Source organism: Malania oleifera, chromosome 12 (genome assembly GCF_029873635.1).
Source record: "Malania oleifera isolate guangnan ecotype guangnan chromosome 12, ASM2987363v1, whole genome shotgun sequence".
Classification (NCBI taxonomy): Eukaryota; Viridiplantae; Streptophyta; class Magnoliopsida; order Santalales; family Ximeniaceae; genus Malania; species Malania oleifera.
The window spans coordinates 16,939,336-16,953,446 of NC_080428.1; the positions used below are offsets into that span (position 1 = coordinate 16,939,336).

The 14,111-nt window shown below is 37.3% G+C and overlaps 1 protein-coding gene across 1 annotated transcript; it reads right to left on the reverse strand.

Annotated features, from left to right (window-relative positions):
• Nucleotides 1-579: 579 nt before the first annotated feature.
• LOC131144068 (uncharacterized) lies at nt 580-13,834 on the reverse strand. Its single transcript, XM_058092439.1, has 3 exons — nt 13,515-13,834; nt 12,582-13,106; nt 580-1,085 (listed from the first exon to the last, which is right to left on the reverse strand). The coding sequence occupies exons 1-3, from the start codon at nt 13,657-13,659 to the stop codon at nt 724-726; spliced, it is 1,032 nt and encodes a 343-aa protein (XP_057948422.1). The 5' UTR covers nt 13,660-13,834; the 3' UTR covers nt 580-723.
• Between the last annotated feature and the right edge of the window lie 277 nt (nt 13,835-14,111).

The following is a 14,111-nucleotide window of genomic DNA, read 5'->3' on the forward strand; positions in this document are numbered from 1 at the left end:
AGGATGAGAACATGAAAAAGGTCCCTTGAGCTTTTAAATTACCTATCTGAAGGAAGGATTTTGAAGTGCTTCCATTTTTTTTAGTAGCTAACTCATAATTAGTAGGATATACAAAAAGTACATAGACAAGTTGAATAAGGTACACTTAATTAGCGTAAATCTCCACTTAAATAAAGATATCGTGCCTTCCAAGAAGTCAATATCCTTTTAATGTGTAAATATAGGGTCTGAAGTTTATCATTGTGCAATTGTGGGAAGCTCTCAAAGGCAAACTAAGTACCACGTTGGCAACTGACACCAAAGGTTCTGACAATGATATTTAAGTAAATATCGGCATCAAATTAATTGTGCAATCCATGATACCAAAAAAAGAAAAACTTACAGAAATGGCATAAATTAGAAGTGAGAGTATTTATAACTAATGTTATACATCATCAAAGACACTCTAAAAGGTGATTTTCATTTAATTAAATTCTTTCTTTCAAAGCATTACTAGACTTGAACTACACAATGAGAGGTAACCCATCCCCATTTCTTATGCCTCCCAACTACTTAGTAAGGTTAGAACCTTAAGCTTTTAATATATATATATAAAAGTCTCAAATTCTAGGACTAATAATATGTCCCTTCTAGAGTTCGCATCCAATTATATCTATGTTTTCATATATATGTTAAGATGGATGCAAAAAAGCACACACACAGCCATCAAATAATAAGTTAAGGTTAGAAACACAATCTTCTCTTACAAGCCTCCAGAGGCAAAGAGTTGGGGATGATGCAACAACAACCCATCTCTTTTACAGTCTCTTCGATCAGGTCTCTACAGATGTGATCTTGCAGGGCCAACCCTATTCTCCCAACCTCTCGCTTCTCCCCCCATGCTATGTCCCTGCGAACTTCTTCCACGGTCTCTATCATGCCTCCGCTGCTGCTCCAATACCATGGCAGCTGCTGCGCTGTGCTGCTCTCATCTGCATTGATCTTCTCCACTTGCTTTGCCGTCTCTGCTGACAATTTAATGTCATTGTCTTCTCCGGGTTTCTTCCTCACTAGTTGTTGCTTTTGCTGTCGCATTCCTCTTCTCCCTGCATCAATCATATTATGCACCACTGCGTATATCAATATTCCATGCCTCTAGCTCTATGAAAAGCAAGCAAACCAAACCCCCTGCTACGTGGTCCATCTGTCAAGCAGGGAGACCTCACCTCACATCCTCTTGCTACTTTGACATTTCATCACCGACATGTTATGCATAACATCACTCAAAGAAATGTATAAGAGGATGAATTTGGGGCTCACTGGTGGATGGGTCATATATACCAATCATTTCAACATAAAAGAAAATTTTCTATATACAGAATTTATTAATATTACAAATAGAAAATCACTTGATATATCAAGTTGAAATTAGAACAAAAAATTTGAATTTTTATAAATTTAAATAAAATATAATACAAAACAAGTATACTGAGATTCCTTAAAATTTATGTAAATTCAGACCTATGTACTGAAAGATTCAAACCCTAACAATATTTAAATATATTTCATGAGATAACAAAAATAACCGAGTTAATATCACTTTATTTGCCATTGAGTTTTTGATCATTTATATATACACTTATATATATATATATATATATATTTTCTTTGTGTCAATTGTGACAATGTCCACTTCATGTTAAAAATCATTCTTATATTCACCTTACATTTTAAATTTCTGATAGCAACAAAAAAAAGTGATATTATTAATATATGACTTTCTATTACCACAAATAATGTGAGTATGAATTATATATGCACAATATATTTCTAAAAAAAAAAAAAATTCTTGTGGACCAATTTGATGCCATAAAAATATAACATGAGAGGCGGCATGTCCCACAAAGACAATGTAATGGTAATTAAATTAAAGTGCAACATAATATGGATTTCAAGTTCAAATTTTAGGAATTGTAAAAAAGGATATACAATGCGAAACGGATTTTTTTTCCCTTATGTAATACTCTAATCTATCCAAAAACAAATTATGGCAAGTAAACATTTGTGTTGAGTTATAGTTCATATTCAGAGAGTATGCAGTTGAAGGTTGTTCAAATTGGCAGGCTCAGGAGCCTGCATGCATGAGACCTCTGTGTCAGCTTAAACTAGTTAAGTCAGGGTACGTTGAGGGTTGCGAGAGGGCAAACCCCCCCCCCCCCCCCCTCCCCACAATACGGTACAATATATGTGAGTTAGGGTGTAATGTAACTATATATCATATGAATATATTTTGGGGTTTTCATACTACATTATATATACATATTATAGTTGAGGGTTGAAACCCTAAGTTAGTTTTTCATTTGATAGTGAAAATTGTGCGAGAATTCTGTAAACGTAGGCACATTACTAAATCACGTAAATTCGTGTTTTTCTTTTTCCTTTTAATTTTCTCTAATTTTCGTATTTGTTGTGTGTGTGTGAGCGTATAATATTAAGACGTAATTTCATAAAAAACTGAAATAACTTCAAATTTGAATTAAGGGGGTTTTATTTTACAATATCTTTCAAGATTCTTAAGAATGTGATACTCCTGACATTCCAGTTTCACGTTTTCTTGAATATGAGAATATGACATGACAGACATATTCACATTCTTTAGAATGTAAGGATTCCCATGAAACATGGAAATCCTGTTTCCATCTCATCCCATTGATAAGTTTTATGGAAATCCTATTAAGTTAGACTAAAATGCCATCACTATTTTGGATTTTGAACAATAATATCTTTATGATATAATTACACTCTATTATTAGATTCAAAATAATAAATTACTAATAAAGTGAAAGTAAAAATTTTAAATTGAAATAAATTTTAATTACTTTAATTAGAAAAAATAAGTAAAATGTTGATTGTAGATATTTATTATTAAATTTTAATTTAATTAATCATTAATTAGAAAATAACTATATTTTAATTAAAATATTAACTAACATAAATTTTAGTTAATTTTCCATTAAACATATTAAAAAGTATTTATTACAAATACTAATCAAGAAATTTTATTTAATTTTTTAATTAGAAAATATTTAAAATTTTTATAATGAGTGTTATATTAATGTTAATTAACATTTTTAAATTATTAAATAAAATTAATATTATTATTTTTTTATATAAATTTAATATAATACTCAATATTTAGACAATATATTTGTTTCAATTATCGTGGTTAATTGATTATTAATTGCTAAATATTTTAAATTTATAATTATTAAAATTTTTATGATATAGATTTAATTAAGTATGTGTTCTTAGTATATTTTATGTTAAAAAATGTAATTATTTTTTATATATTCGTTAAACACATATCAAGGGTATAATAGTCATGTAAAATACTTCTGAAGATTTTCATATTTAACCAAACATTCACATGAAAATTCTATATATTCATGTGAATCTTATGTACAAAACGAATGGAATAAAAATATTTCCATGCAATAGACATCTTATTATCAAAAATGAGATTCTTAAAAATATTATTTTATGAGAATATTTTTAATATCACTATCAAACGATCCTTGAAAGGGAAAGTGAAATTAATCATTAAATAGTTTAAACTTATCCTAATTTTGAATTTGAAATGTTCACTCCAATATAAAAATAATTTTAATTACGTGCTGAGATTGTCACAATTTCAAACATTAGAATGAAAATGAAAAAACCCCAAATTTTGGTAGGATGATATAATTAATTGCCCACCATGTTATTATATGCAATACTAAGAGAAATTATACAAGGAACCTTTCATGTGTTCATGTGTCTATTTGCTTAATGTTAGACATATGACAATTTGATCCTATTTTATTAATATCAAAGAGAGACTAATTTTCAGTAAGTGAATAATATGTTGAAAAATAAACTTGACTAGAGATGGCCAGCAGCCCACCTCTGTTGAATTTGGGCTGGAGTCGGCAAAAACCTCACCAACCAACCCACCATTGTTGATTATAATCTTCACATATCGTCAGATGCTTTGTATAAATAGATATGTGTGTGTGTGTGTGTGTGTGTGTGTAATGTAATGTGTGGTGTAAAGATGGTGAATAACCAGTGAGTGAGAGAAATTGTATTTTGAGTTGCTTGTAATTTTTCATTATTGAAAGTTATCTGTATTTTCATATTCAAATCAATTGAGTGTGATTCTCACTAAGTTTCAATCACAACCAGTGATTGAGTAAGTCACCCCCACCCATTAGTGGTATCAGAGCATCAGGTTTGCCAAAATTCGCCAAATAGAGGCGAACAGAGGGGAAATTTGATTTTTTTTCCCAGATTTGAAGTTACTCTAAATCCAAAATTGAGCATACTATTGTGAAATTTGCGTCGAGACGAGTTCAGCGACGAAAATCGTGCTTCAAACGGAGTCTGGGAGCACCCACTCGCGCTCTCACGCGCTGCCAGCGAATTCAGCGTCAACGACACGCACCTCATGCGTCGGCGAGACTATTTACCAGTGATATCATGTGACACACACATCCTCACATGTCTTCTCTGCCCAACTGACGTGATCCAACCTAGACGCCCGATCCGCGACCCGGGCCGGAACCAACAACCCAGAAACTGGCCCTACGAACATGACCTGACTCGGCTGACTAACCCGCGTCTAGTCGCTGACATGCGGTAGGCCCAGAAAACGCCACGTGGCTCTAATAGTGTTCATTGACGCCATCTTTTGGTCGTTAAGTCAAATCAGTTTAGAAATTTTCTTTTAGCCGGTTCAATGTCATTTTGATTGGTTCTTTGCAACCCAAAATCAGTTCCTAAGGTGTTTTGACCTTCTAAAGACACTGGTGGCATCAAATTTGCCAAAATAAATCTCTATCACTCTGTTTTTTGATATATTAAACCCGATGGCTAATGGTACTACAGAAGCTGTTAGTCTAAAGCTGACACGCGGGAACTATGACAATTGGTCTATTCAAATAAGAGCCCTACTAGGTTCTCAATATGTAATGGACATCGTTGAAGATGGGTACAGAGAAGCCCCATTAAAAGAAGATGAAACAACTATATCTGACACTCAAAGAACGATCTTGCGAGCCGATCGAAAGAAAGATTGCAAGATGAAGTCCATAATCTACCAAGGCCTTGATGAGGTCACGTTCAAAATCATCGCCTCCGCCAAGACATCCAAAGAATTTTGAGACTCTCTTCATTGAACACACAAAGGTGCAGACAAAGTGAAGAAGATTCTTCTTCAAACATTGCGAAGTGATTTCGAATCTTTAAGAATGAAATCTACTGAATCTATTGCTAATTACTATACACGATTCATGGTAGTATCAAATCAATTGAGAAGAAATGGAGAGACTCTCAATGACGAGAGAATTTGTGAGAAAATTTTGCGATCTTTGGATCCAAAATTTGATTATATAGCTGTGACCATGGAAAAAACAAAAGATCTGGAAACCATGTTCGTAGAAGAACTTGTGGGCTCACTCCATGCCCATGAGTAGAAAGTTAATAGAAGGAGTGATGATAAAGCATTGGAACAAGCCCTCCAAACGAAGTTGTCCCTCACTACAAATAGATACGACAAAGGGGGGATGTCACAATAAGGAAAAGGCCGAAGCCGAGGATCTCATGGAAGAAGTTCGAGAAATTTTGAATCCAAAGAAGGTGGCAGAGGCGGAAGAGGTCCCACCAGAGAAGGACGCAATCAATAGAACTATGTCCCACGAGATAGAGGACAAGGAAGAAGAAGGGGATAATAATCGCTTGAACGTAGAAAAGAGAAACATTCATTGCTACAACTGCCACAAGTACGGACACTATAGTAATGAGTGTAGAGGTAATCCCCAAAATTATGAAAAAAATCAAAATGCTAACTTTGCAAAAAAAGGAGAAAGCCGAAAGAGAATCATTGATGCTAATGGCACATAATTCAACCCACTAGGACCAAAAAGTTTGGTACCTTGACTCTAGAGCTAGCAATCACATGATTGGTAGAAAGAACCTATTTAATGAACTTAATAAGAAAGTTCAGGGAGAGATATCATTTGGTGATCTCTCTAAATTCCTAGTTTGAGGAAGAGAAAATGTCTTAATCAAGAGGAATGATGGAGACCATGTTTTTATCTCCAATGTCTATTACGTTCCAGACATGAAGACTAACATCTTAAGCCTCAGACAACTTGTCGAGAAAGGCTACCGAATTAGCCTTAGAGATAAGCAAATGGTGATAACAGATGCTCGAAGTAAGCTCGTTGCTCGAGTACAAATGGAAAAGAGTCAAATGTTTCCACTCGCCATTCAACATGATATGCCTAGGTGTTTGAGCACTATCATCAAAGACAAATACTAGTTATGGCATCTCAGGTTCAGACATCTGAACTTTGAAAGTTTGAAACAGTTGGGAAGCAAGAAGATGGTGAAAGGCTTACCCAACATCCACTATCCAAATGTGATATGTGAAAGCTGTGTTTTGAGCAAGCAACACAGAAATAGCTTTAGAAAGCAAGTCGAATGGAGATCTACCATGCCTCTAGTTCACACAGATGTGTATAGTCCATTGAGGCCATTTTCAAATGGACAAAATCGATACTTTTTCACCTTTATCGACGATTACAACAGGAAGAATTGGGTCTATTTCCTTAAAAGGAAGTCAGAGGTGTTCAACAAGTTCAAAGAGTTCAAAACTCTTGTGGAGAAACAGAGTGGCTATCGCATCAAGTCACTCTGATCAGACCAAGGAGGAGAGTATAAGGATGAAACTTTCCTGGAATTCCTTAGGCAACAAGGGATTCAAAAATAGTTCACACCAACCTACACTCCCCAGTTGAACGGTGTAGCTAAGAGGAAGAACCGCACAATCCTTAACATGGCTAAGAGCATGTTAAAGGATAAGAATATGCCAAAAAGTTTTTGGGCAGGAGCAATTTCATGTGCAGTCTATCTACTCAACAGGTGTCTTACAAAGAGTCTTGATACAAAGATGCCACATGAAGCCTAGAGTACTCACAAGCCCAGTGTAAGTCATCTTAGAGTATTTGGCTTCATAGCCTACGCCAAGATCTCAAAGGCAAGAAGGACAAAGTTGGAAGATAAATGAGAGAAATATAGCCTTGTTGGATACGACGACAGCACCATGGGATATCGACTATACAATCCCATCAACAAGAAAGTTATTCATAGTAGAGATGTCATTTTTGATGAAAATGAATCCTGGTAGTGAGACAAGTTGAATCTTCCAAAGATGTGGAATTGATGCTTGAAGGAAAAGAACTCACATAGACAAGAGAAGTGGCTATCGAGTCACAAGTTCCCAAGCTGTAGACACCTCCACATGATTCACCACAGAGGAATGAAGCTCCATCACCAATTAAGCGTGAAAACTCATATATGAGGTCTAAAAGAGCCCGTAATCTAGCTTACCTATATGAAACTATAGAACCTATAGAAGAGTATGTTACACTATATTGTCTATTGTTGACCAGTGACCCAGTTAACTTTAAGGATGCTAACGAAGAAGACAAATGGAGAAAAGTGATGGATGAGGAGATTCAATCCATCGAGAAGAACAAGACTTGGGAGCTAACAAATCTCCCAAAGGGCCGCAAAACTATTGGTGTGAAATGGGTCTACAAGACCAAGAAGAACGCTCGAAGAGAAGTTTAGAGATACAAAACAAGACTTGTTGCCAATGGCTACAAGCAGAAAAAATGAATTGATTATGGAGAAATCTTTGCCCCGGTTGCCACGCTTAAAACCATTGGATTTCTAATTTCACTATCAGCACAAAATGAATAGAAGATTTACCAGCTAGACATGAAATCAACATTTCTGAATAATTTTCTTGAAGAAGAAATCTATATCGATCAACCACTTGGATAAGTGAAGAAGGGAAAAGAAGATAGAATGTACAAACTAAAGAAAGCACTCTATGGTTTGAAGCAGACACCTCATGCATGGAACATAAGGATTGATGACTATTTCTAGAAGAATAGATTTTAGAAGTGTCCCTATGAACATGCGCTATACATGAAAATGGAGACAGACGAAAGCATGTTGATAGCATGTCTATATGTTGATGATCTGATATTCACCAGAAACAATCCAGAGATGTTTTTTGCTTTCAAAAGAAGCATGGTCAAAGAATTCGAAATAACGGATATTGGTCAGATGACTCATTTTCTTGGGATAGAATTCGTGCAAAGTGAGAAAGGAATCTTCATCTCCTAGAGTCACTATGCAGAAGAAGTACTAAAAAATTTTAGGATGGACAAATGCAAACCTGTGAAAACTCCGGTTGAAACAGGATTGGAATTGAGAAAGAATGAGCGAAGAGATGTTGACCACACATATTTCAAGAGTCTGGTTGGAAGCTTAAGGTATTTGATGTGCACTAGACCAAACATACTCTATGGAGTTGGACTTGTCAGCAGGTACATAAAGACTCCTGACTAGTCTCATTTGAATGCAATGAAGAGGATACTCCTCTATTGTAAGAACCTAAATCGTGATATGTGGGTTTAAATAAATAAGCCTCATTGATGAAGTTCAGAGGTTCGTCGATGAGGAGAAGCTGAGGGGTTTTGGAAAAACCGAAGATCCCAGACTCGTCGATGAGGTCTTGGTCTCGTCGACGAGGACGCAATTCGTCAACGAGAAGTGGCCGGGTCAAAGTGCTATAAATAGAAGTTTTCATTACTTCCAAGCTAAGAAAACTAAATCTTATCTCTTTCTTCTCTCTCTCTCTAGAACTCTCCCTACTCTCTATCTCTCTAGATTTCTTCATCGTTCGTCGCGAGAATCGTAAATCTAAAGTTACCACGAGGATCGTGGAAGGATTCTCTACAAATTCTATGGATCAGAATCCCGTTTCGGAGATCTTCGGGTTTTGGAAAAAAATCAAGGTAAGGCTCGGTTTTCAATTCTGATACGATAGTTTTGTAGGGAACAGTATTGTGAGTATATTTTGTACTATGATTTGTAGGTTTTGGAACTCGGTTCGCTGTTTAGGGACCTTAGAGTTCTAGATTTACTATTCGGGGAAAAGGTAAGGGAAATTGTGTTTGTATTGGTTATTTTTGACTCGGTGGAACTGTGGTTCATGGTCCTATGTGTGTTTTTGCTACTCATTTGGGGGGGATCTAATGGGAAAAACTATGTGTTTTTCATGATTACAGTTTTGGGAAAAAAGGGGCGACGGGCTGCATCCCTGGTTTTGTTGAAAATCGAGCGTATATGTTGATTTATACTGTGTTATAGGGATGGTCATGCCTTGACTTGTTTAAACTGTATTTTTTTTTGGAAAACCATGAATTTTAGATTACCAAATGGGTGTGGTTTTTTTAGTTATATGAGCATGCATGTGTGTGTGATTGTTTAAATGCTAGTAGGAACGCGGTTCCGAATTGTTCCAGGTACTGAGAGTGTCCGGCTCTATATCCAAGGGCGTATGAAATCGCTGGCCATAGATTGGTAGAGGTCCGGCTCTATATCCGAGGGCATGAGCCTATTCCGACAGATCAGGTCAAAGGCTGTGGATCCACTAATTAGCGCTGGTACGATGCCATGGGAACCGGGGACTAGCCATGTGCCGGTGGCGCCGTGTTACTCAGATTGGCTACGGGCCAACGTCACTGGCTTCTGGCCGAAGGGTGTGACGACACCGGGATTGCTGATCATGTGTGTGTGCTTGTAGGCATTGTTGTGAAATTAGTACTGGTCTGCATTTAACTGCATGTATGTTGCATCATGACAACACTCAAATGCCACACACTGATATAACATATGTTCTTCCTTACTGAGAGGTGTCTCACCCTTACTGTACGTACATTTTTACAGATCCTTCTAGTAACCGGAACTAGCGTCCTGGTGTGGGGAGCATAGTGGTCGGTGTACTGCAGTTAGCGCTTGGGTAAGTGCTAGGACTATGTTTTGATAAGTTGCCATTTTGGGATGTGTTGGGCACTCAGTTGTACGTTGTATGATAGAGCCTGTTCTACTCTTGTATAGACTCTAGTATGGTACTGTATTTATGTATAGAACGACCTTTTTTTCGCTGCGTATATTCTGTCGTGTTTGGATGAGTTTAAGGTGTTTAGGAACCCCATGAGGTCGGACCCTCATCATTTATACTGTATCTGTGGATGGTTTGTATAATACAGGGATAGGTTAGGTTACATTTTCACCCCTGGGTCCCATTTTCGGGTTCAGGACGTGACAGCTATGTCAAGGGGTACCATCACTGATGGTATGTTCTATTCATCAAGAGATGGTTGCAAACATATTAGCTATTCAAATAGCGATTAGGGAAGAGATCTTGATGAAAGAAAAAACACAACTGGATTCACATTTATCATGGGAGATACAACATTTACATGGTCATCAAAGAAACAACCTATTGTAACGTTGTCATCATGTGAAGTTGAGTATGTTGTCGCCAATTTAACTATTTGTCATGGTATATGGATCAGGAATGTACTGAAGTATCTGAGATTTCTTCAAAATAACCCCATAGAATTCTACATCGACAACCGATCAATGATTACACTTGCGAAGAATCCAGTATTTCATGAAAGAAGTAAGCATATTGATACTCAGCATCATTTTATCAGAGAGCATGTCAAGAAGAAAGAAGTGGAGTTGATATATTACAAAACGTATGATCAGATTGCTGACATTTTCACAAAACCACTTAAGCATGATATTTTTGTAAGGCTGAAAACAATGCTCAGAATGACAAAACTAGGAGAGTCAAGTTTAAGATTGAATGTTGAAAAATAAACTTGACTGGAGATGGCCGGCAGCCCACCTCTATTGAATTTAGGCTGGAGTCGGCAGCAACCTCACCAACCAGCCCACCATTGTTGATTATAATCTTCACTTATCGTTAGATGTTTTGATATAAATAGATGTGTGTGTGTGTGTGTGTGTGTTTGTGTGTGTGTGTAAAATGTAATGTGTGGGGTAGATAGAGTGAATAACCAGTGAGTGAAAGAAATTGTATTTTGAGTTGTCTGTAATTTTTTATTATTGAAAGTTATCTGTATTTTCATATTCAAATCAATTGAGTGCAACACTCACTAAATTTCAATCATAACATGTGATTGAGTGAATCATCTCCACCCATCATAATCAAATAAACGGACACATGGATATGTGGATGGAAATGTCTCCCGCGTATTTTTTCAAATACTAGTCATGACTCTGGGTAATTAAATTAAAAAAAAAAAATGGCCATATGCTAGTCCATGACTGCCCTATTAAAGACGACCGAGGTGTCAAAATTATTAATCCCTTGGTGTAAAGCATGGAGATATTATGATTGCCCGGGCCTGCGAGCCATCCTACTTTGCTAAATTTGAAAGCAACGTAGTACTTAAATATAGCGTGGGTCCTCTTGTCCTTTCCCTCCCATGCACATGCAGACATGCACAGTGTCCCCAGTCCCACCTCCCCCCACCCAAACCCGGCCCACCGCCGGTCCGGCGACCGGTATTCGTACCGACCACCTGCAAAAGTGCACCTCCTGTCGCCCACTCAAATCTCTTAAGCTAAGCTATCGAGCTCTCCATTGTCTTTTTATTGTCTTTCTCTTTTCGTTTTTCCTTTTTCAGATACCTTCTTCTTTATTCCTATTTCCTGCATCATCATCTTTTATCTTTGACTGGGTCTGCCTGCTTTAACGCCAATAACCCGCAAAAAAACAGTCGGACCCTTTGCTTGTGTTACTATTATCTTTTTCCTTTTTTAAAAAATATTTTGCTTGTTGGTGTGATTGCGCATGTGTTAATTAGTTCTCTTTGTTTTTTTTTTGCTGAAAAGTATATAATTTTGTATTTGTATGGGAGATAACGAGATGGATTTTTTATATTATTTTTAATATCAGCAGAACTATTATAGCCTCTGGAGAATCAAATCCGACAAAGGCTAATATTCTAGGCAGTCTCATTTGCTATTTTTCAAAAAAATTACTATAGGCAATGCAATATTTCAACCCTCGGTCATTTTTGACAAATCGATCGCTTGCAATACATGCATTTAATGTACTACGAAATTTAAATTTGTATTTTAAATCACAAATAGCGTTCTTCTATTATAGGCAGTCTTTTAAGGCGATGGGTTTTCATTTGACCAACTAAAATAGCAACTATTTATTATGATTTTAAATTTTGAATAAAATGGTTTGATCTCTCTGTTCAAATCTTTAATGAATTAAATGTGTGATACAATTAATTAGAAATTTATGTTTATGGACTATACACAATGTTTTCATGCATATGGAGCAGTTGATTTTGTATAACTTTAGGGCTCACCAAATAGTTATAGCACACATGTATGCACCAAAAAACAAATAATAACAATAATAATTTCACCAATATAGATACAAGTTAAAAGGCAGAACAATTAAAAATATAAAAAAGAAAATAAGTCTATATAATTTCTTAAATTATTACTGTGTTAAAATATTGAAAACTAACCGTTAGACAAACATTAAAATAATTTAAATAAAGTAAAGCTAGTTCATTAATTCATATTAACAAATACAAACAATCATGCTTTTGAAAAAAAAAAGTTAAGAGAGAGAGGAGGCTAACCGTTAGTATATTTTTGGGCGTAGGTGCTGGGAGGTGAACGAGTGAACTCGTCGAGCACGGAGACCGGACTCGGCTGCTCGCCATTAAATTCCGGAACCCTCTTCTTCTTCGTCAACTCTCCACTATCTTCCACAATAACGTTCTTCACAACCGGCGACGGTCGAAGATTCTCCGCCGACCGCAGCGCCTCTATTATCTTCTTCAGCGCTTTTAAATCTTCATCGCATTTCTCCAATGCTCCCAAAAGCTTCCGCCGCTTCTCCGCGGCAGTTTCCTGGGCCGGCACTCCCTCCAACCCCATCAGCCGCGCCACCAGTGCCGGTGGAGTTCCGCAGTTGTCCGGCGAGTTGATGGAATTCCATCGTCGGATATCCGCCGGAATCGTCGGGCTTCTGGGTACTTCGCATGATAATCTCCGGACATCGGTGACGATGTCTCCGTGTTTTTTGTTATTACTTTCCGTCGCTGATTGCGTTTTGGAAAGAAGCGCCTCCTCCTTGGGACATGAGACCGCAGTTTTTTTCCCTGAGAAAGAGAAAAAGGATAATAAAAAAAAAAAAAATTCACCTCTGGTTGATTGCCCGAGAAATTAAAAATCTTTGGGTCGATCTTATGTCTAGTCTAGTGCCACGTAAATTTATGCGCACGCATAGAATTAAAAGGAACAACTTGTCATGTGGAAGGTAGGTAGATAGCTAGTTGTTAATTTCTTTCCTACATACAGTTTCTGATCATGAACCAAAGAAGTTAAACCAACCCTCCGTATATAGAAGGGATCGAGTTACGACGACAGAACTGTACAAAAGAGAATTAAAGCTATGGAATGGTCGCCGGCCGGTTTTTCATTCGAAGGAAGAGAGAGAGAGAGAGAGAGAGAGAGAGAGAGAGAGAGAGAGAGAGAGAGAGGGATTAATTATATAAATAATAACGTACCGAGAGTGAGGAACTTGCGGCGGATATGGTAGGTGCAAAGGAGTTGGAAAATGCCGGACATGCAGCCGATGCTTGTGGCGTGGTGGTTTCCCGGCCCCATTTCCCGGCGAGAAGTAGAAGACAGTTGACTGTCCTGTCTCCTCATCTCTCCAATCTCTCTCTCTTTCTCTCTCTGGTCAGGGTGAGAATTTTTCTTGGAATGCTGCGAGAAAATTGGTTGGGGGCGGAGGGGCGGTGGCGAAGGGTATACCGGTCTGAAATGGGGGTCAGGGGAAGGGCAGAGGAGAGAATGATGTGGTCTTCTGAGGGCAAGGCAATGCACGTGGAGTTTCCTTTTGGCGAGGGCCAAAGGGAGGAGGGGTAAGGTAACCCCGATGCTAATGGTAAAACTGAAAAAGGGCGCAAGACCCCACCACTTCATCACTACTCTCCCAGCCTTTGGATTGCAGCTGTATCCCTTTATTACAATTCATATTTTCCCTTCTTTTTTGTTGCTGGTTAAAAGCATTGGAAAGCTGAAGGCTAGTTGGGATAAATGGTCTGCAGGTCTTTAGTAGGGACATATCATTGTCCTGCGAGGGGAAGATCGATGCTGAA